The sequence below is a fragment of the Chaetodon trifascialis genome, chromosome 13 (genome assembly GCF_039877785.1).
Source record: "Chaetodon trifascialis isolate fChaTrf1 chromosome 13, fChaTrf1.hap1, whole genome shotgun sequence".
Classification (NCBI taxonomy): Eukaryota; Metazoa; Chordata; class Actinopteri; order Chaetodontiformes; family Chaetodontidae; genus Chaetodon; species Chaetodon trifascialis.
This window is the reverse complement of record NC_092068.1, coordinates 8,810,719-8,832,896: the sequence shown is the minus strand read 5'-3', so window position 1 is coordinate 8,832,896 and position 22,178 is coordinate 8,810,719. Positions and strand designations below refer to the sequence as shown.

General features: G+C 43.6%; 1 protein-coding gene across 1 annotated transcript in view; it reads left to right on the top strand.

Annotated features, from left to right (window-relative positions):
* Nucleotides 1-22,178, top strand: part of LOC139340895 (cadherin-23-like) — a 111,479-nt gene that overhangs the window by 8,758 nt on the left and 80,543 nt on the right. Inside the window, exons 2-4 of the mRNA XM_070977012.1 lie at nt 15,435-15,577; nt 15,871-15,918; nt 16,307-16,399. Of these exons, the coding sequence (XP_070833113.1) occupies nt 15,435-15,577; nt 15,871-15,918; nt 16,307-16,399 (284 nt within the window). The remainder of the gene's footprint in view (nt 1-15,434; nt 15,578-15,870; nt 15,919-16,306; nt 16,400-22,178) is intronic.

The window sequence follows — 22,178 nt, the reverse complement described above, 5'->3', positions numbered from 1 at the left end:
CAATGGCCAACCAATTGCATCGTATTTGTTGTGGTGCATTTGCATTGTGTCTAGATTTTTTTTAAATCTGATTGGGAGGTAGTAACTATAGCTGTCAAAGAAATGTAGTGAAGTTAAAAGTACAATAAAATAGCATAAGTGAAGAATAAAGTTGAGTTAACTAACTCATGCTCAGTAAGTACAATCAAGTACTGTCCTTGACTCGTACTGAATCAGAATCAGAATCAGAAAGCCTTTATTAGTCCCCCGGAGGGGAAATTTCATTTCAGTTACATCCCGTCCAAGAGACATGAAAAAACAATGACACATAACATGGGGAGTACAGGAGCAGGAGAACTGTGGGTCTGCACAATCCAGCGATCAGCGCCCCGTTTACTTAGATAAGAAAAAGGAGAACAAGAGGGAGGAAGAGGCAAAAAAAGAAAAAAGCAAATCCCAAACTAGATTTGCTTTTTAGCCCCCCCCCCAAACTAGGGGGGGGGGGGGGGGGGGCAAGTGTGGGATTAGGGGAAAAAACACCTCAACACACAAGCAACATAATAAGACATTACAACAAAACTCAAAGACTTGCACATGTGGGAGCGGGTGAGGGTTTGGGGGGGGGCATGCACGCAGCCACATTACGGCGCCTCGCAGCAACCCTCCATGCTACACTATACTGTACTTACTCTTTCTCCACTACTGAATGCCAACAGTCCTCTGCAGGTGTGTCACAGTAAAACCCACATCTTCAGCTGACTGTCTGTGGAAGAATGCTTGCTGCTGTCGTTTCATCACCTCAGAAGCTGAAAGGTGACCGGTGTGACAGAGATCTGATCTGGCATGAGTTGCACAAATGGACACTTAAGATGTGCTTACATGCCTCTGACGTCACTTCGGTGTAAATTACAGGTAAGACAAAAAAAAAAAAAAAAAAGACAGCGCGCCCCCAACTCTGACCTCACATCCTCATGTTTCCTTCACTCAACAGTCAGTTTAGTGTTTACGTGAGTCATTTTTGGGTGATTGAAGTCAAACTTTGAAACAGCACCTCAAGGAGGTGATATTTCAGTGTTCAGCGTGGTCTTCAGTTCCTGCTGCATGGCCCAGCGTCTTATGTAAGAATCGTTTAGTGTTTCTTCAGATGCTATCTTATCTCCCTCTTCATCTTTAAAAATACATACTACTTCAGCGGTGTTGCCTATTTTATCGAAGTTTCCCTGTGTTATGACCAGAGAGAGGGTGACGGAGAGTAGCTGCGGGCTGTGTGTGGGTGATATTTCTCTGGCTTGTAAAAGTTAATTGAAATTGTCTGTGGGAATATGGCACAACACCAGGTTGAGCAGCAATGCCAAGACGCCCAGCACCGAGCTGACAGGCATCGCTGCGATGGTGGCAGTGGTTAGATTACCTGACCTGGATGGACTCTCACACGCTATCTTTAGTGTGTTGCATGTAGAAGCATCATCACTGGGCAAGACACTTAACCATTACTGCTCAGGTTCTCTCTCTGTGTCTCTGTGAGAGCGAGAGAGATCTGAGACATGCAGAATCATCAAAGAGAACACCACAATATGTGTGATGGTGATTCCAGCTTTCCTTTTTTTCATTTCCCCAAATTATCAGTATCGTCACACAGCTCAGTTTGCGTATGTTTGTATGTATTTGTATGTCAAACTCCTATCTGGAATGCCTCAGGTTTAAACCCAGTTTAATCCCAGCAGTCCCAGCAACTCAAATGATCAAAGTATCAGGAGGGTGAACTCTCTACCTGAGCATTGCTCATGCATTTTGTATGTGTGTGTTTATGCACGGATGCATATCCCCCCCCCCCACTGCAGTATTTAGTGGAAATGTAATATGGCCGTTGTTGTATTTCTATCTTTCTATTTTCCCCTCTTTAATTCATTGTCTCAGGTTTTAGTACTTGTTTACTTATATTAATGTATGGGTGTGTATGTGTGTGCGCGCGTGTGTGTGCGCACGATACTCCATTCTCCAGTACTGAGAGGAGCATTGCCGGGTGGCAGATCAGCTTCTTGCAGCTGCTTATCTGGCCCAGGTGGGTCACGGCTGATACCTGCCTGAGCCACGCAGAGCAGCTAACCTGGAAATTGATGTTTCACATCAGCGACCACCTCTCCCTGCTCCATTGCAGGGAAGCAGTAGGAGCGAGGAGGGGCATTGCTTGTTTGTGTGTGTGTGTGTGTGTGTGTGTGTGTGTGTGTGTGTGTGTGTGTGTGTGTGTGTGTGTGTGTGTGTGTTTGTATGAATGTATCTGTTTTTTTTGTTTGTTTTTTTTCTGTTCCTCTGTGCCTCTTTGGAGATGTACACCCATGCAGCAGTTCGTGTTGTGACTCATGTGCAAATATATTGTTGCTGTTCATATGTTACACAGATCTCTATTCCTTAGAACGTGTCTTTATGCATACAAAAAGCCCACTTTCCCAATTACAGAGAAGATCTGAGACATTAGGGGAAAATGACAAGCAAATGAAATGTCATGATAAACTCTTAATGGTCTTTGAAAATCAGAAGGTTACAGGTCTCAAAGACCACTAGAGATGATTTCAAAGATGGGAAAAAAATCTCTTACTGGGATGTGCATAATTTTGTGAGTATTACTTGGAATATGAGCTCCTGCTGAGAAAAGGAACCTGTGTTTAGAGCTCTTTAATCACCATATTTCACACAGCCCTCTTGTTGCCAGGCATTTCCACTTCACATGCAACCCATTTTCTTATTTGTGTAAGACCACTGGTCAGACTAGCTCAGTATGTCCTTCTTTCCCTTTGCATTAGCAAGAGCTGGGATGTAGCTTGTGGCCATTTTCATAAGTTTCAGTACCAAAACAGCAAATTTGCTAAACCCTTTGAATTATTGTTTGGACGACATGCTGGATCAGCTTATATTAGACGCCTGCGGTGTAATATCAACGTCGGTCGTCTGAGGCTGGTGTGCATTCTGTGAAGAAAGGTTATATCGTCCTTGTCTTGAAAGCTGACATTTGTTCTCATAAAGGCCAGCGTGCTGGTGCCAGATAGGATTAATTGACAAGTGGGGTGCCTGCACTCTATGCCCCCCATTTACAGACCGGTCTCTGGCTCAAATCTGCTTGCTTTTGTTTGCTGATGTCTCGATCTCTGTCTTCTCCACCGGTGGAGAATGATCTCACTCACTTGTATTTACTCTCTCTCACCCTGGTTATGCTGTGATTATGCTCTCAGTATGCCACTGTTCACTATGAGGTGATGCAACTGCAGCCTTTTCAGTGCATATAAATACGTTGGCAATTTGGTGTTTACACTTACTATCTTTTGATACCTAAAGTACGGGTCTCCTAAATCTATGCTTGCTGGCTGTGATAGGCATGTGTGTGTCGTGTGTACATTCGTATGTGCTTATGTGCGTGTGGGCTGGAGAGAGTGCAGTATAATTGAACTCCTCTCTTATCGCACAGCCGAGAAGGTGTTTGACATTTAGCAGGCCGCCTTAGAAGCATGGATTTTTTTTACATTTTTTTGTAAGGAATAAGGCAGGCAATCTGTTATCTCGCCTCTTTCTCTGCCGAGCATACATTCTTGTTCTTTGTCTCTTCCTCTCTCCTATTTGTTTCTCTGTGCGGCAGTTTGTCTCCAGTGAGAAGTTCCACTCGCTAACAAATCCCGGGCTTTTCTGCTGTCAGCCATTGTGCGTGTGATTTTTTCTCGCTGTTCACTTTCCATTGATTCATGCCCACACAAACTTACACACTTAACATAGAAAATACCTAGTTGCTTATACTGTAACCTAAACCTGTCATGCTTCTTTGGTCGTAGTGACGGGACCACAGCATGTCTGCTTAAGGAGCTGCTTTTTGGTGGGAGGACAGACAGAGAGTGTCAGGGCGAAACACGCCCAAAACTGATCAACCAGAGCAGCTGTCACTGCCCAGCTCTCCTACTCACCTCTCCTGTTTTTTTTAATACTTTCCCTCGTCACTCTGTCCCTCTCTCCAGATTGACCAAGGAGGTCAATTGCCAATTTGCCAGTGCCAATGTCTTTGTCAGGAAACAATATTAATTTTGGCTAATTAGGACCTGAAGCTAATGAGCGCTACAGATAATGAGTTCATTTATAGACCATAAAACAAGTGTGGCGTGTTATGCGATGAAAAAAGCTGCAATGGCGGCAGCGGACATCAGATTTAGGCAGCAGCGTAGCAGACAATCTGGACACACGCTTTTGGATACACACGCACACACATAGACGCTGGCTTGTCTGCATTGCAGTCCTTTGCTGGTCAGCTTGAGCACATTTTCAGCTGAGCTTTTCGGACAGTGACCATCCCACCCCCTTCTCGATGTATCTCTGTCCTGTCTTTTCTCTCCCTCTCCCTCTCTTTACCCCTGTGTCTCATTGTCTCTCTTTCTCTTTATCTCCCTGCCGTCATATGTCTTTCTCATAGGGGAAAAGTCGATCAGTTCTGATAACAGCAGAAGAGATATAGCAGTGAGAATGCAAAAGACAAGAAAGGAGATGGGATATGGAAAGAACTGGAAGAGGGAGACAGAGAAAGAGAGGGAGAAATGAAAGGAGGAATTGTTGAGAAGGTAGGGGGAAGGGGTGGAGGGAATATAGCAAGAAAAAGGTTGAAGGAGAGAGGGCAAGAAGGCAAGAAGGATAGATACAAGTAAAGAGGCAAGATAAATGAATTGGGAGCTGGCAGGAACTGTAGATGTGAAGTGGAAGGGAAACACACATGGAGAGATGGGAATATTAGCAGAGGGGGAGATGAGGGTGGGGGGGTTCACAGCAGATGGACATGAGAGACACACACACACACACACACACACACACACACACACACACACACACGCAGATATGAAGAAGATGGAGATGCACTAGTGACTCTGCCCATATAGATAAAGTCCAGCTGGCCTTGGCCTTGGCCTGGCCAGTCAGGCAGCTATACTGAGCTGAGCTGGACCAGACCAGGATCAGACATGCTAGTGTGGCATCTGGAGCACAGTGCAATTCTACAACTGTTACACCATATGGACTGGTGAGAAAACACTTATTACTGCTACGTTCCAGTGGAGATCACCAAGCCTGCACGCCACCAAAAAGTAAATGGGAAATAAAGGAGCAGCGACAGCTTGATGCTAATCTGCATCCACTTGTCAGTGGAAGGTGATCTTGTTGTAGGGCTGCTGAATTTTGCCTCTCTCTCGCTCAAGGTGGAAAGTCAACTTCAGTGCTAGGTTTGACCACAGAAATTAGATTGTGGTGTTGTATGAGGCTTTCAGATGCCTGTGTAAAGCTGTAACATCTGCTCTTTGAGAACAGGCTGCTGCAACAACAGGGTTTTTCCTGTCAATTCAAATAAATGAAAGCTCGGCAGTTTTTGTTTCTTTTTTTCTTTTTCCAAAAAAACAATGCGCTGCAGTAAGAGTGAGACATTTTTAAAAAGTGACTTTTCAATGTTAGCATGCCAGTAATGTAAGTTCAGCACAGTCTGTAGCTGCTAACAATAATATAGGAAGTCCTGATCTTAATATGAGCCATTTCTGCTGCAGAATGTAGTGTAGTACCAGCAAAACATATGCAATACTAGTGTATCTAGTGTACCACATTGGCTAGTATGTAGGCGAGGAGGTACTTTATGTGACTCAGTGTTTCTGAAGTTTAGTCCTCTGTACCACCAGTTGATTAAATTTGCACATTAAGAAATTAGCAATAAAATATTATATCTTATCTCAACTAGTATAAAAAGACACACAATTCTCCATTAAGCGGCTTTTTTTTTTTTGTTATCAAACTACAAGAAGACTTTCTGGAAAAACGGTGCCCAAAATCATAAGAGAGTTCATTGAACACACAGTGAAGTCATACAGTTTCAAGTCATATGAACTCATGAATAAGCCCTGAAATAGGTCTTGTAAATATGAATATTACAATGGGCTGAAAGTTAATTATTATCTCCTAATTACTAATCAACTTCACAAATTTTAAGTGAGTTTTTCAGCTCATTAGCATATGGTGACAAGAACTACTTCTATGAACGCTACTACCACTTCTACTACTACTACCACCACCAGAGACACTGGAAGTAGGGGTGCAGGGGTTGTGATATCACTCCCCTTTAATAGGCTGTTTAAAGGGAAACGAACAGTAAGCTGTGCCATGGCTCTCGCCTCCTCCAAACCCTGCATGACTGATGAAAGCATCACACGCCACTCACATAACATACCTGCTGCTGTGAGTTAGCATGGCCGATAATTACGCACTGTTAAAGTCCCAAAACACAAGCGGAGTAGGACAAAATAATTGACTGAAACATGAAGGTTTGAACAGACCAGGATAGCACATGGCATGTTAGCTGTAGGGACGAATACTCTGCACGGTGCCAGTCCCAAAACCTCGTACAAATAAGTTCGAAGACAGCATAGGCAGGTGACAGCTTGCAGCGGATGTGGGCTCTCTACAGTGATGACTGGGTGTGCCTAACACACCCAGACCAGACAGTGTGCCGCTGGGCGTCAAGCATGTTCAACACTGAATGAGTTAGAGAAAACTGCTGTACATATGTCTTACCCAGCCATCCCTTTGAGGAGATCGAGCTGTGGAGGAGGATAAGGCTCTGTGGTCTAATACCAGGCAGGGGGTCCCCTCCTGCTGCATACACCTGTTTGACAGCTTCACACAGCCTGTGAGCCAAACTCTGGCTTTGTCAGAGGCTTCCCCTGGAATAACATTGGAGTTTTTTTTTCTATTTGTATGATTTGCCTAATGATTTTGCAATAGGCCTCTTTGACATGAATCATTTAGGTTTGGCCCGGGAATGGTCACATTGAATGTCAGGATTTCTCACAGTGGACATTTTGCCTGATCACAGCTGGAACGAAAAACATTAGTAATGGCTGCTTTCAAAGTGCATGTGCCAGTCACAGGGCCCTGATATTTTATGCTGCTTTGAGCTCCTAAATAGAAAAGAACACAATGAAAACGTTGGTCGGTCAGAGCAGAGATTTCACTTGGCTTTCACTTGTATTCATTTTTAATGATTCTTCATTACTTTATTACTGTTTGAGTGTACAGACTAGTCAGCACTTTGTTTTTGTTTTATGGGTACAGTATATTAAAATGGCGCACTAGCTGTAATCCTTGAATAATAAACTGAATCCTTGCTTCTTCTCTCCAGTATTCAGTGAGGCTGAATGACTTATAGCCAATAATTGACAAACACTTAAATACGAGATAAATCTAAAGGTATAGTCACATTGATTCCCTTTGTGCCTTGCAGATACATCCCTGCCCTTTTCTTCCTCATGGATTCCACATCCAAAACAGGGAAAACGCTGCTGCTTCTCCGAGTTTTCACGTATTTGTCATATTTGTCAAGAAACGGAGCCCTTGTTTTCTGAGGCAATACTCCACGCTCTCCCTTCCAGTGACAGCCGGGGCCGGAGGTCAGCTCTGAGTTGCCTCAGCCTCATTCTTGACCTCGGCTCCTGCCATTCCACAACATTCCCATCTACATCCGCAGGGCTGACAGAAACAACTTCAGCCTCATATTTCAGTAACACACGGGCCAAATGATAAACATGTAAACAGGAGAGAAAAGGGGAAAGGCCAAAAGTGAGAGGCTTTTGTTTCAGTGCGAGTGTGTTTGTGTGTGTGTGCGTTTGTGTGCTTCACAATGAAGGTGGCATGTTCCATTACCCGACCATGATTTAGCTCACTCTCAGGTAATAGTCAGCGCTGGTGAGGTCAGCAGAGGGCCAGCGGAGGAGAGAGGGAGTGGAGGGAGGGTTAAAGAAGGCGGTAAATAACAGAATAAGAACGGGATTAAAAACCCAAGGTGAGCTGCAAAACTGGATGAAAAGAGCAAGATGGAAAGACAGAAACAAAAGGAGAGAATTGGGCAGGCGTTACGGTGCCGGTGTTGATGGACATTTTGGCATCTTGGCAGCAGTGGTGCGGTTTAGGGTGGATGCATGCGTGTTTGGGGCGGGCGTTTGCTTTTGTGACAGCGACAGGCCAGACTGGCCCAGCCGTCACTCCGGCAGCCTCAGTAGCACACAGCCACCTGTCTGCTCCTATCAGCATTGCCTGTGTCCCTCTGCCTGGCCTCCACAAGCAGGACGGAGCGTGACGAGAGGATGACAAAAACTGAGGAGGGGGAGCGGGGGAACAGCAAGACTGTGATGGGATGGACTAGAAAATAGCAAGAGCAAAGAGCTTTCCCGTGCAATGGGAGAGTGAACGGCGCTGCGTGTGAATTTGCAGTGACAGGCCTGCCTCTCCTCACCAATACGTGGGATGACTGTCCACTAATGTCCTTCACTGTCCTCCGACTTTCGCAATGTGATTGGTTAGTCACAGCCTTGTCACTCACTGTTCTCATCATTTCACCATTTGGGTGTATTAGAAAGCCAATCCTGGCCATCCAATCGTACGCCTCGTCCTCCTCAGTTCACTTTGGGCTGAGCTGAATCGCTCTCGTCGTGTGCAGGGCAAATGAATGATTCATATCTGAACAGCAGCGTCAACTTCAAATACACTCTGATAATCAAATGTACTGATGTATTCCATGCAAAGACTAACATTTATTCTGCAGGATTTCCATAAGTGCTTAATAGTCTTGAGGTGAATTGTTTTACCTTTAAATTATACATTTACTTAAGGTATTCATAGTATATTTTTTGATGGCATACGTTATGTAGAAATCCCCCGGCGCCTCCTTTCTGTAACCTTAGAGAGTAAAACAACACAGACTGCAGTCTTCGCTTTGTTCTTTTTCCTCACAAGGTTAAATCACAGTAAAGTTTAAGATACATAAACCCTATGCTGTTAACATTTTGCTCCTCCAGTTTGGGTCAGATTACTGTGAAACACACTCAGTCGCTGAATACAAATTAGATGGCAATTTTTGCAATTAGTAACATAATCCATTGCAAAAAATGTAATCTAATCTCAGTACTTTTGGATGACTTCAGAATCAAACATAGAAAATATTCCACTTTATGATAAAAAATGGATGCAGCCACAAAAAATCCACAAACATTCTTTTTTTTTTTTCCTCCTTTTTAAAAATGCATTTAGCATATTCAGCATTTACACTCAAGTCGAGTCAAACCCCGTATGTGGGATGCACTTTTCATGAGTTAGAAGAGCATCGATTATCATGAAAAAAGTTTCTGAATTTTGAAATTGCCATATTTTAAAGACTTAATCAAAACATTTTTTTCAAATGTAGTCTGGGCTGATTATAGTTACTTGACGTCACTCTCCCTCACACAAAACAAAAGCTCACTGATCAAAAGATTTAGTATTCCCTTTGCGCTCCTCCAAGATGTTTTATGACCTTCAGGAATCTTTTTTGTGTATGCTCATGCTCATGTACCAGTGTTTTTCACACTTTTAAAATGGGTGTATATGCAGTCTTTTCACTTAAAAGCTGCGTATACACACAAGCACATTTAGGATGTGTGGCCGGGGAGGTGTGTATTTCTCTCAGGAATGGCTAAAGGAAAGGCAAAGGGTGTTCTCCTCCCATCCGTGACAGATTTAGTCATAAATCTGCTGGATTAATACACAGCCTCCCAAGGACTCTCGTGGTGTGTGTTGTTGAAACACAGGAGTCACTTAAAGCCAGACTCTAGGCACTATTTGTCTTCGGCTCTCTTCCCCATCACGGTTATTGATGTCACAAACACACACGCGATCATGCACGCACATACACACACGCACACATAGGAGAGTGAAAAATGGAGAAAGGGTAAATGAGTGGAAAATGAGACAGAATATGGTAAATGTCTTGTTTCAAAGGAGCTTTGAAAATGTAAGGATTTCTGTGTGATACATTTGCTTTTTCCAGTGGACAAATCTACCCTCCTTTGAAGAAATACAGTTGTAATTCATACCCATTATATAATATATAACTTTTACTCATTTGTAGCAGTTGTATCAATTTGAGAATGTGCTGCATTTGTTTATTCTGTGGCGCGAAGGCTTGTAAACATAATCAGAGAGCATTTTCTTTCTTTCCATCCTTTTTTTATTGCTAGCTGTCTAATTGACCTCCCAGGGGTAAAAGCTTTACAGTCGCTCTCCATGGCTGTCTTCATCCTACAGGGAAATAAACTATCTACGTGCATCCTCTTTTCCGCTATTAAAGATGCCCTCTGAACACATACGCCTCCCTTTGTATGGAAATAGAGGTCCAAGCATGCAGTTTCTGGCCACCACAGTATTGTCATTCCAGGTAGATCTGCTTAGTTTATTTCCACGTCCAACTGGCCTCCCAGAATGAGCCTGAATCTATAGACATTAACGCAGCACACAGCACCATGGGCAGAGAAAGCAGCATTGAGTTAATTTCAACTCATTTCCATCGTATTTCTGAAGAAAAAATTAGTTTCATTTATGTGTGTTTGACTGGAGGTGAGAGCAAGTTAATGCATGTGCCCCCAAGAGGTTTCTTAAAAGCCTGAAACAAAGACTTAAATCCCCTGATGGAATTGGACTTGTAAATTACCCTTAACGTGCTTCATATGAGCCAAATAGACTGAAACAGTGCAGTGGTATGATTGCAGCGGGTTTTGTCAACACAAATATGCTGCATTATACTGTGGTCCCTCTCTTCAGTCATTACCCACTGTGTAAAGTTCACATCCCGTCTGTTAAAAGCAGTGGTCATATGGTGTTTTTACTGTAATGAGCACAGTTAACAACTATATTCCTGTTTCTCACTTTAACAAAAATGACTACTAGTAGCCACTTCCAGCAGTGCAGACCACAGCTGTAGACAGCTGTAGACTGTATAGATCTGGGATTCAAACAGATGCTGACACACACTTTCTGTAATAGTGTCATGCAAGAAAAAGACCCCCTTTTTATAATCTCACACAGTCAATTAGCAGGATGTGGTTTAGCATGCTCTCCCTGTTATCCCAGACCTGATGGATCTGGTGCTGAAAAGCATAAAACATTGTGGCTTAGAGTCAAAATCTCATAATCACAACTTATCTATATGACAGATGCAAAGGCTTTCCATTACTGCTTCTCTCCACAGAGCACACAGGTCAATTTCTCTTCACATGCTAATCCATAAAGGGCCAAATGCCGCTTTATAAAGCAGGGAACACAATACAGAATGAGCTCATGCTGCCAGTAAGCTGAAGACAGTATATGCCTGTGTGAATTTTTGATGGGTGTGATTGATGTGAGGCAGCGCGTCTTCAGCTTGGTGTTGCTGATGTGTTTTGAAGGCTCTCTTTGTCAGTGGATAAGCAGTGTGGTAACATGAGTGGCATCATACTGACTCAGCCTACTGATTGTATGACTCCAGCCCTGAGGCTCACTCGCCCTGCCTCAAGACAGTTCATCAAGTATTTATACAAAGCAGGTAAAGATCAAGATTCTCTCAGCCCTGTCCTCCGCAGTCAGTCATCCCTCCACTTTGTCTTGAGGTGGTTTCACCTTTTCCTTTGTTTGCAGCTGCTTTGGTAGAAAGCCTACTGAACATTGTCCATAAACCCATTAAGCCTCTGCCCACCACAAAATTCAAAGCTATAATTCACAACATGCCTGAAATTGCAGCCCTGACAGTGCCTGTCCCACTGAATCAGCGCTCAGATGAACGAGAGGTCTCCAGATGTCACCAACATAATAAACAGGGCTTTGGCCTATAGCCCCTATTCTTCCACAAGCCTGAGGCCCCAGGGCAGGGCCGAGCCTAGTCCCTGTCTAACACGCACGACTCCTATTGATCCAGCAAGGGATTGATGTTCTCCAGTGGCTGATTTAGCGCCCCCATCGGCCCCCTTGCCTTTCCTAAAAGGTTGGGCTGAGCAAAGCATGCGGCTGCTGCTCTGTATAGGTAGCTAGTCTTCCTACTTTTCTTCCTCTCCTCCCCCTCACTTTCAGTCTCGTGCCTCTCCAGGCTTTGTCATTTTGTATGTTTTATGGCAGTGCGTTTTTCAGCCCTGCCACAGTGAAGGAAAAGTGCTTTGTCTCTGTGCAGAAAGTCTTATTGTAACTTTGGGAGAAGTATGGTAATGGAGTCTATTTGTTACTCCAACAGATCTCACCTCTGCAGTTTCCTCTTCTGTTCTTTTATTTACTCTCATTCCGGTGTGCTTCTTTATTGGTTCACACTTTTGGCTCACACATTCTCTACTCTCCACCTCTAACCATTTAAACCTAAACCCTTTCAATATTTTCAATTTTCCATCAAGTAGCTTTAAAATGAAGCCATGGCATTACCTGTGTATTATAAATGTGCTTCTTTCAGTGAAATATTTAACATCATACTTGGAAATTTCCTGATGCATTATTTCACATGCATTTAGTTCATTTCAGTATTTGCACAACATCAGTCATGTACTGTAACATGCATTCTGTTATGCTGCTGTCTTGTAGGATTTCTTATACTTTTGTAAAAGCCCACAGGAGGACATGCATATCTCTCAATCTACCAGGTCAGCATGATAGGCAAACGTTCAGGTTGAGCCCCCACATGGTTTGTTGCGTTTCGCTCCTATTTGATTGGTCTGCTTTGACCTCGCTGTCTGAATGCAGAAGGGAAACTGGGGAGTCAGTGTTTGCAGAGAGAGTGAGAGGTTCAGGGGACAATGCGGGAGAGAAAGGTGAAGTAGAGGGATGATTTCCCCAGCCCATCGCTCTTGTCATGAGAGCAATGTTGCAGAGTAGAGGAGAAGGGGAGGGCCAATGTTAATGTGCACTGTATCATTCATAACAGTAATACTGGCATCACTTGCTGCTAAATAGCATCATTTGTCAATGAAAGGGCTTGGTGCCACAGTGTTACAGATAAGCACCAGAAGGATACCTACACTATGCACACATGCACACACCATACTGTATACTATACTTGTGAGGAATGGTTGTGATTACAGCAATGTTCTTACCAAACCTTGACCCTCAACACTTTGTGTCCTCACTTTTATTCTAATCTTTTTTTAATCTTCCCTGAACTCAAAACCTAACACCAAAATTTACCCGTAACCCGACCTAATGGTGAGATTCAATCATTAACTCCAAATACATCCCAGTAAGAGGTAATGAAATGTTAGATTTTCTTCATCTTTCCATTATTCATCTGAGGGAGGACACTGAATATCTATCTATCTATCTATCTATCTATCTATCTATCTATCTATCTATCTATCTATCTATCTATCTATCTATCTATCTATCTATCTATCTATCTATCTATCTATCTATCTATCTATCTATCTATCTACATACATACATACATACATACATACATACATACATACAGTCAAAAAACAAAGTCACACAAGCCTGTACAGATGTGAAAGCATGTGCGCTGAATTTTCTGTTGGCTCTAAAAATGTTGCTCTCACCCTCCTCAAACCATTGTGGATTCTGTTTTAACTTGACCCCGGCCTGAACTTCTGCAGAGTCCAAACCAGATTCAAATCCACGTTTTATAATGGCGTTAAAATTTCATGCTGTTGAGGACCATAGCATATTTTTACACTGTGGCCACTGACTGAAATGTTTAACTTGTTCCATATCTCCATCTTGGAATACAAAGTGAGATCTTCTTGTAATTGCATCCATTTCGCTTTGCCAATGTATGCTACTGAGGGAAAGCTTAAAAACCAATAATTATAATGAAGCACAATCTGAGAAAATGAAGAGAAGTTAAAGCGAAATCATACATTTACTGCAGTTCCAAATCTTTATCTTAAGATATACAACTTCACAGTGATTCAGTGGATTTGGACATATTCTAGCCTCTAGTTCAATACATGTGCCAGTTCTTCATACTTGCTCTTAATCTGAGCAAAGAATCTAACCCACAATCTCACTGGGTTGGTCCCAGTTTCCTTCTTTTATCCAGAGAAAGAGTTAATCTTCCAGACTGTGACTCTCATACATAGTCTTACTCTCAAATGATTTGTTATCAGTCATTTGTTATCCTTCACTCGAGCGTACGTCTACCCACATGGAGCAGACAATTCCTCCACAGTTGAGAGGGCTGGGAGAAGGAAAAAAAAAAACCCGTTATTATTGATGACTACGAGGTAAAATGCTTAATTTGCACCGTCTTCAACCAAATTATAACTCACATTGAAAGCAGCTGAATTTGCATAAATCTCATTAGACGCAATGAGAGGGGTTCATAAATCGTTATATTAATTAGTCATTTTTGCCACCCTTTCATAGGAAAATGGGGTGTATTAATAAAACGAGAGGGGTGTGTGATTGTGAAGCCTAATTGGTCGTTGTGTTAAGCATTTTGGTGCGCAAGTGACAGGCTTGATTTAGTTTGGCTTCACCTTTATTGTCTGACAGAGCACCTGCAGGGTGGGAGAGAGGATGAGTGTGTGTGTGTGTGTGTGTGTGTGTGTGTGTGTGTGTGTGTGTTTGATCTGTTTATTTACTCTCCCATCCATGCACTCATATTCAATACCCTCTTATTTCTGTTTATGGTGAAAGGTGGAGTTGAAGCTTATCCCAGCATGCATTGAGTGAGGTCAGGACCACAGTGCAAACACAGAAAAAAGCTTTGTAAAGTACATCCTTGGACCTCAGTGAGGAAGGTTTTGTTATTGAGTTTTGGATTTATTAAAGGAACAAGAGTGAATGAGTGTACTTACTGAGTCACTCGGTGCTGGAGCAAGTGAAGGTATTCAGTTGTACGAGTGGTGTAACTTTTTGAGCCCAGCCATTCAGGACCACAGTTCAGCACCATGGACAGCGTCTAATCCCTACTGGATGTAGAGCTAAGGGCAACAATATCTGCTTCTGGGCTGTCAGATTCCACAACAATGGGTCAAACTTTGGAGATCAATGCAGTTTTTCTTGACTTGGATGTACTTGTGAATGTGTGGCCATTATTTGAGCTGTGTGTATGCTCTGTGTGTAAATGTCTATTTGAACATTACACATATTCATAGCCACTGGGGTCCACTGTGTGTGGACCCTCAGCCTGCCCATGCAGTTTTACCCTGGACACTAATGGGGTCCGGATGCTGTCCTCCATGCCCCTCAGAACTTCACCCTTGCCCTTCTTGACCTGTCTGTCCAGTATGGTGGATTACCCGGCCTGATGGCGCTCCACCTCTGGGTTTGATTAGCCAGCCTGTCTGAGCTCTGGTGTCTGTGATGAATGAAGCTTGTGAACCACTGCAGCTCCAATTAAAAACCCTTTGCTCTTTTAGCCTTACACATGCTAATGCGTTTATGTGTGCTCCGTGTGTGCGTGTGTGCGTGTGTGTGTGCGTGTGTGTGTGTGTGTGTGTGTGTGTGTGTGTGTGTGTGTATCTTTATCCTTAATATGAAAATGCAGCTTTCAAGTTTTTTATTTCTCTCAAATGTGTGAAAACATGGTCACATGACCAATCCAAATTCTTGTAACACAGCCTGGCGTGCGACCCTGTGGGACTTCTGACCTTTGAATCTCTGCCTGGCAGGTTCATCGGTGGCCCAGCTCAAGGCAACTGATCCTGAGGGGGAACCCCTCCTGTATGGAGTTTCAGGAGAAGAGGCCATGAAGTATTTTTCTGTGAACAAAGACACTGGCGTGGTCTGGCTTCGACAGCAGCTCGACCGCGAGGTACGATCCCCAAACAAACACACATACCGACTAAGTGCGGCACACAGGCTGATACATTACCAAATCAAATGCACTATAGCCATGAAAAGACACTCAGGGCAATTTTGAAAATAGGAGATGGAGCATAAATTATCAAATGATGAAAGAGCAGTGAAAAGTGCAATTCTGTTCAGCAAGGAGGGATGAAAAAGAAAGGTTGTGAGTTCAGAGTCGTCTCATCGTGCTTTTGTACACTCTTCTGCATTGCATGTCCATGCAAAGTTAATGCTGACGTCTGCCTCTGTCTCCACCAGACCAAGTCAGAGATGCAGGTCGAATTCTACGTCAGTGACATTCAAGAGGTAAGAGACAGATTTACGCTGTGATCACAGTTATGACACCTCCCGTCACACGCTGACACCTGGATATAGCCTGACCACATGGCACACAGAGACCCTCTCTCTCAATCTGTCTCCCTTTCAGTCTCAAGCTTTCATTCTCACCCTTATTTCTCCCTTTCTCACATGTAATCATTGTGACACCTGTCTCAACGCAGTTTAGTTGCCGAAACATACTGACGTTCAACCTACTCTGCCTCGCGGGTAATCTATCACACACTTGTCCTGTTTTCTTTCACTCTGAATCTTGGCTTGGTGTGGCTAATGCACATTTTCAGTGACTCCGGCTCTCTGACAAGTAAAGTGTGGAGGTGGCTTTGGAACAGTTTTACCAAGGTGTTTCCTCCCTCAGGTGGTCAAAGACACAGTAAACATCCAGATTGGAGACGTGAATGATAATGCGCCAATCTTCCATGGGCAACCTTACACCGTTCACATCCCAGAGGTAAGGCTGACAGAAAGTCATGTCACCTATTAACTTATTGCAACCAAGGTAGCAGTGACTCCGAAAAGGTCCACCCTTTTCCTGCAGAAGATTGAAATAACATGAAAATAAATATGAAAATATGTGGACAATTCTCATCTGATATATTATTTTATGAACATCAAAACAATGATGCCAGTAGAAAAAGCTTCCAAAGGGCAGCTTCTTCACATATACAAAGTGTTTTATCCAACAAATGTCTGGAATGTCTGGAATTTAAGAAAAAGGTAAGAAAACATGTATGAAATTCATCGCAGTGTTATGTGTGTATGTGTACTATAACAGTGGTATCTGCATGGTGTCCACATCCAACTTTTGGTGATCATCGGCTATTCATAGTGCTTTTCGGTCGCTGCTGCCCTGGAAATAGCTGTGTTTTGCCGCACCTGTGATCTTCCCAAGATTTGAGGAGTTGTCCTCTAGCTCATGTTTAGAGAGTATGCAGAGCCTCCTTTGTTGGGAAGAAAAACACTCACTGCAGTGGAGACCTCAATCTCTTTTCTCCTCTCGCTTCTCTGTCCTCTCCCTGAATCTGCTATATACCTCCCTTCTCAGCTCTCACTTCTTTCCATCTTTCTCCCTCCTCTTTGCCCTCTCCCTCATCTAATCCTTGATAGAAGTAATTGCCAGAGTGGAGTGGAGGACTTCAAACAGGGGCTGAAATCCACACACGCAAACACACACACACGCACAGCCACATATCTTGTTGTGTTGATATTGAGCACATACCCCTTTCTGAGTCTTCACCAAATCTTCAAAGCCACTGGCTTTTTCTCTCCCCAATCCATAAAGTCAGGCAAATAAATGGGAGAAAGAAGGACTGTTTAGACGAGGCTGTTTAGACCACCCACCAGGGGAAGGTTCTCTCAGGCCAATGTAACCACTGCTCAGTTGTGTGGGACTCACTTATAGTCCACATACAGACTTTCCAAGCTCTGCAAACAATAGGCTTCAGTTTAGCCTCCGGAAAGCCATTAAACAGAGCTGTGTTTGACCCTCCGTCGCTCACATATTGTTCACTCCCTTGCATCACTCAGTGAATTACTGCTTATGCCAGTCCTGCCGTCCTAGTGTAGACAAAATTGAAACTTTTTTTATTTGAGGCAGTGGGATGTGATGATAGATTAAATTCCTTAAAACAGACACAGCAGTGAGTCTAATTCACCGGCATTTTGTGCCATTGAAAATAGCTGAAGCCTGTAATAATGAGACATAAATTAGTCTATAGTAGAATAATAATAATAATATAATAATAAAGCCCTAAGTCCAGAGAGCTCCTCATTAAAGCCTTCCACCTCTTCCACCTGGAAGTGAGAGTTTTGGGAAATGTGTTTCTTCGTCGTTGCACCCCGTTTCCCCTTCCTCTGCCCCTTTTCCACCCTATCTTGTTTTCCACAACTTTCGTTACCTGCATCTTTATGGCCTCATTACCTCTGAGATCCTAACTGACCTCTAGCAGGCGAAGCAAACATGCTGCGACACCACTCCATCATGCTGTCACTCAGTGGACATGCCAGGTTAGAGTACCATCAGTACTACTAGATAGTGCCGTTGAACTTTCGTAGAAAAGGATGAGAGAGGGACACGGATGTGGAGGATGACAGTAGAAGTAAAGGGAAAAGAGAAGTGATGGCAGAAGCACAAAGGCTTCAAATGGTGAGATTTAACACAGGCAAGTGACACAGAATACCAAACAGAAGCCAAAAGAAAACAATGCAAAGTGCTTCAGGGTTGTTGAAACAGAAGAATAGTTAGGGAGGGAGGTATAATGAGGTGGGCCTGACGCAGCTCAGCGGTGAGCAGATGAAGCAATGTGAGTGGCAAGGTGAGCAGTGCAGTAGGGAGAGTGTGTGTAAATGTCGTTTTAATTTGTAGAGCCATAAAGAGGGTGAAGGGGAGCAGGTGGGCTGCTAGCATTCCCTCTGTCAGTGCTAATGAGCTGGCCAGATTTACAGCATCCGCACGCTCAGACAGCCAGCAGCAGAGACTGGATACAAGGAGCGACCGCGATCACCAGAAATAATGTTTTGATAGAACAGCAGATGGGCCACAACCCAAATCCATTATTGGATGAGATGATGGAGTGAGCCCACAACATACTGAGAAGTGTTTTTCACATTCCCCAAGCGCGACAGGTAGTCCCCTATACAGCAAAGCCTCTGTTGACAAACTCCAAATATTTTGCCAAGTGTGCATCTGTGGAGTACAGAGCTGCCGTCTGAGTGACCGTGGGACTGTCCATGTCTGTCAACCTTCTCCAAAAACACTCACAAACACCTCCCACCAGCTGTGTGACCCTCACACTCCCCCACTGGGAGTCGGTCTCTCTCTCTGTCAGTGCCACTGTGATAATATCAAATGCCAGCACTAACAACTTCTCTAACTGTGCCCACTGTGTGCCATCTCCTGCGGCTCCATACGCTGCCCCTGACCACACACAGTTTTCTCTTGTCACCTGCGCTAGTCTGCTACTTTTTCTGCCTTAAATGCCTGTTTCTCAGCTGATGGTCTGTCCTTCACACATAAATATGCACAAAACATGTCATCTTCATGCCAATATTGGGTCATACACATCCACCTCACATGTACCTATTCATAGTTTCCAGATATTATCCCCACTTAGTTTCCAATAACCATAGTAATGTCTAATTTTTTTTAAAGTTTGGTTTATTTTATTTTCTTTTTTGGTTTAGCCCTTCCACTTTTGGGATTTCAGAATTTAAATACCATTTCTTTTCCTTCCTCTTGCTAATGCTCACTGCAGTGGAATCCTGCCTCCGATAACACAGCAATGATGCACACAAGATTGTATAGCCGACTTCAGACGGCTGCAGTAATGCGGCACATGGATGGATTAAATGTATTGGCAAGCAGGCAGACAAGCAAGAGGCTCCAGGTGATAGATATCCAAACTTTATCTGTTTACTGTCTCTCAGGTATGTCAGGCAGGTGAACAAATCCCTCCTCATCCTCTATTTTCTATCAGCCATATCTCAATGTCCCTCTCTAACCTACAGTAAGCTCTGATGAACTAAGGCTGATGTTATAGAACCCATCTGCCCAAGGTGGAAACCTCTCAGGTGAAAGTCAGACATCTGAAGACGAAGAAGCCCTTCAGTCTGCTCTCTGCATTTGGTTTGTTTTTTAACAGAATTCCTCAGTCGAAGCTGAATCAGAAACCTGAGGTTATTTGTTCCTAAACCAATTATTTAAGAAACCAATGTTCAGTAAAATGCCCAGAACAGAAGCGAGGCTCTTAGGCTCTGTTTTATTCTAATTGTTGATTAATCAGTGACTTCTTTAAGTTGTGATAATTGTGTGTTTGGGAAGCAGGTCCGTTGCTCAAAGGCATTATGATAACAGTTGTGTGGAGGAGAGGAATTCAAACCAGCACCATTTCAGCCCCCAACTTTTGGCTCCTACTTCCTCCAAACAATTTCGAGTTGAATAGCGTGACAGCATTTCACGCACGAAACACACACACACACACACACACACACACACACACACACACACACACACACACACACACACACACACACACACACACACATGCACTCACATTTTAGATAATATTGGCAGAGGGTGTTTGAGAGCTCCTATTACGCCTGTGAATGAGCTGTTTAGTGCTTGATGTGGGCTCTGGCAGCAAAACAGAGGCACCTGTTATTTGATGTGCCCTCTGTCGCTGTCAGGTAGAACATAGATGAATCTGTTATATTCCTTTCTTCTTTGCCTTTGTTCACTTCTGAAAGCTGAAATTCAATCCCTAATCTTTTATCGCCTTCTGCCCTGTACCTTTTTCAGGTGACAGCATCCAAAGGTAATTTGTTTACCAGGTTACAGACAAATATTTCAGCTCGAAAGCAGCACCTTCAGTATGCGGATGACTAATGTCTTTGCAGTTGCTAGGTTCTCTGGTAACTTAAAAGAAATGAGTCTTACTTGTAGTGGAATACATTCATTTTGAAATTACGCTCATAAAATATGTGTGACTTAACTTTCACACGCATAGCATGCACACAAGCCAACAAACACATGCATTGTTTATTAAGCAACACACACACAAACACCCATGCTGCCGCATCGAAGTTGGATTTAGCCCATAATGATTTCAGTATCATCGCTCCTGGTCTCTCCTGTAGTGTAATTGAATCTAGTGGTTACTGAGCTGAGTGGTGGCTGGTTGACAGGCGCAGGCCTCAAAGAGAATTCTGCCTGACACTAAGACCCTGAGCCCCGTGGGGAGGGATGGGAGGATTTAGGGAGAACGAGAAAAAAATGGATAAAGTGAGAAGGTTAAATGGGAAGCAGTCAATATTTTACTCACCTCAAGCTCCTTTTTATAACTTTCTCCCACACAGATTCCAAGCAAAAGTTGTGCTTTCTCAAAATCGTATCCTCACTCTGTTGTTCCTCTGTATCAGATCTGTTATACTGAAGAATGAGCTCATGGATACGCTTAAAAAGAAAGTGTTGATACAGTAAACTCTTGGGAGTTTTTTTTAGATCTTTCTCCATCTGTCCATATGATTATGTCTGACAGCACTGATTAGAACGCAGCACATGATCATCCTCTACAAACTAATCTAACTCCAACACTAGCTCCTGTTTCTTATACAGCACAAATTCAGTACATATGGCCAGTTTATCTACAGACCCAGGATGTTTTACCAGCTGTTTGTTCACATATTTCATGCAGAAAGAGTCCCCTAATTTCAGTCTGCATTTCACTGATGAGGTTTGTTTAGTGCGTGTCGGGGGGTGTAATTTTCCATGTGCAGATATTCACACTATGCAATCCTGTGTGTGCATGGCGCATTCTTAAAGGAGAGAGTGCAGTCATTCACTTCCATGAACGATGATTCATTTGTAGACTTCAGTAAGCCTTTCAGGGCAAATGGTCGCTTAAGTGAGTTGTCAGAGAGGATGTCGTGCCTGTGGAACCATTTTTACGCGCATCCTTTCCAGTCCAGGGGTTAACGGAACAAATACTGCCTTGGCATCACATACGCTGCCACTCGTGAAGGTAAATCACCTCCTCTTCCTCTCTTTATCTTTCTGTCATTTACTTTATCCCGCTGAGCATGAAGAGCACCTTGATTTGCGTTCTATTGAGCGATGGGCGCAGATTTGTCTGTCAAAAAAAGGGAAGGCTCGTGTTTGTGAGTGACCATCGAAAAGTGTGTTTCTAAGAGAGAGAGAGAGATGGGGGAGAGAGAGAGAGACAGAAGTAAGGGAAGTAAGGTGGGAGAACAGAAGGAAAGACTGAGTGAGGGGCAAGATTGAAGGGGGAGAGAGAACGCTTGCACTCCCAAAAGCCATTAAAGTTTGATTCACCCACTCCCCGCTCTTTGAATAAATCAACCTGTCGTTCCCTCTCTCCCTTTCTTTCAAGCGCGTGGGTCCCACCCCTCCATCCCCACCCCCACCTTGCTTTTGGCTCTCCTTCCCTCCAACACTCACTCGGCAGAATTGTGAATTCCGACAAGGTTTTGCTAACATGGAAGACAGTCGTGCATCTTGTCAGTCCCTTCATATGCCGGAGCTGCTCGTGTGTTTGTGTTTAAGTTTGTTTGTGTGGGGGAGAGAGAGAGAAAGGCAGGGTGCTCGCTCTCGTGGCTCTCTGCGGTGTGAATGATACCGCGGTTATGGGAACAATACTCAGCTACAAGTCGTGCCTTCAGCCTCACCAGGGCTCCATTTGGCATTATGCAAATTCCTCAACGATTCCCTCTGT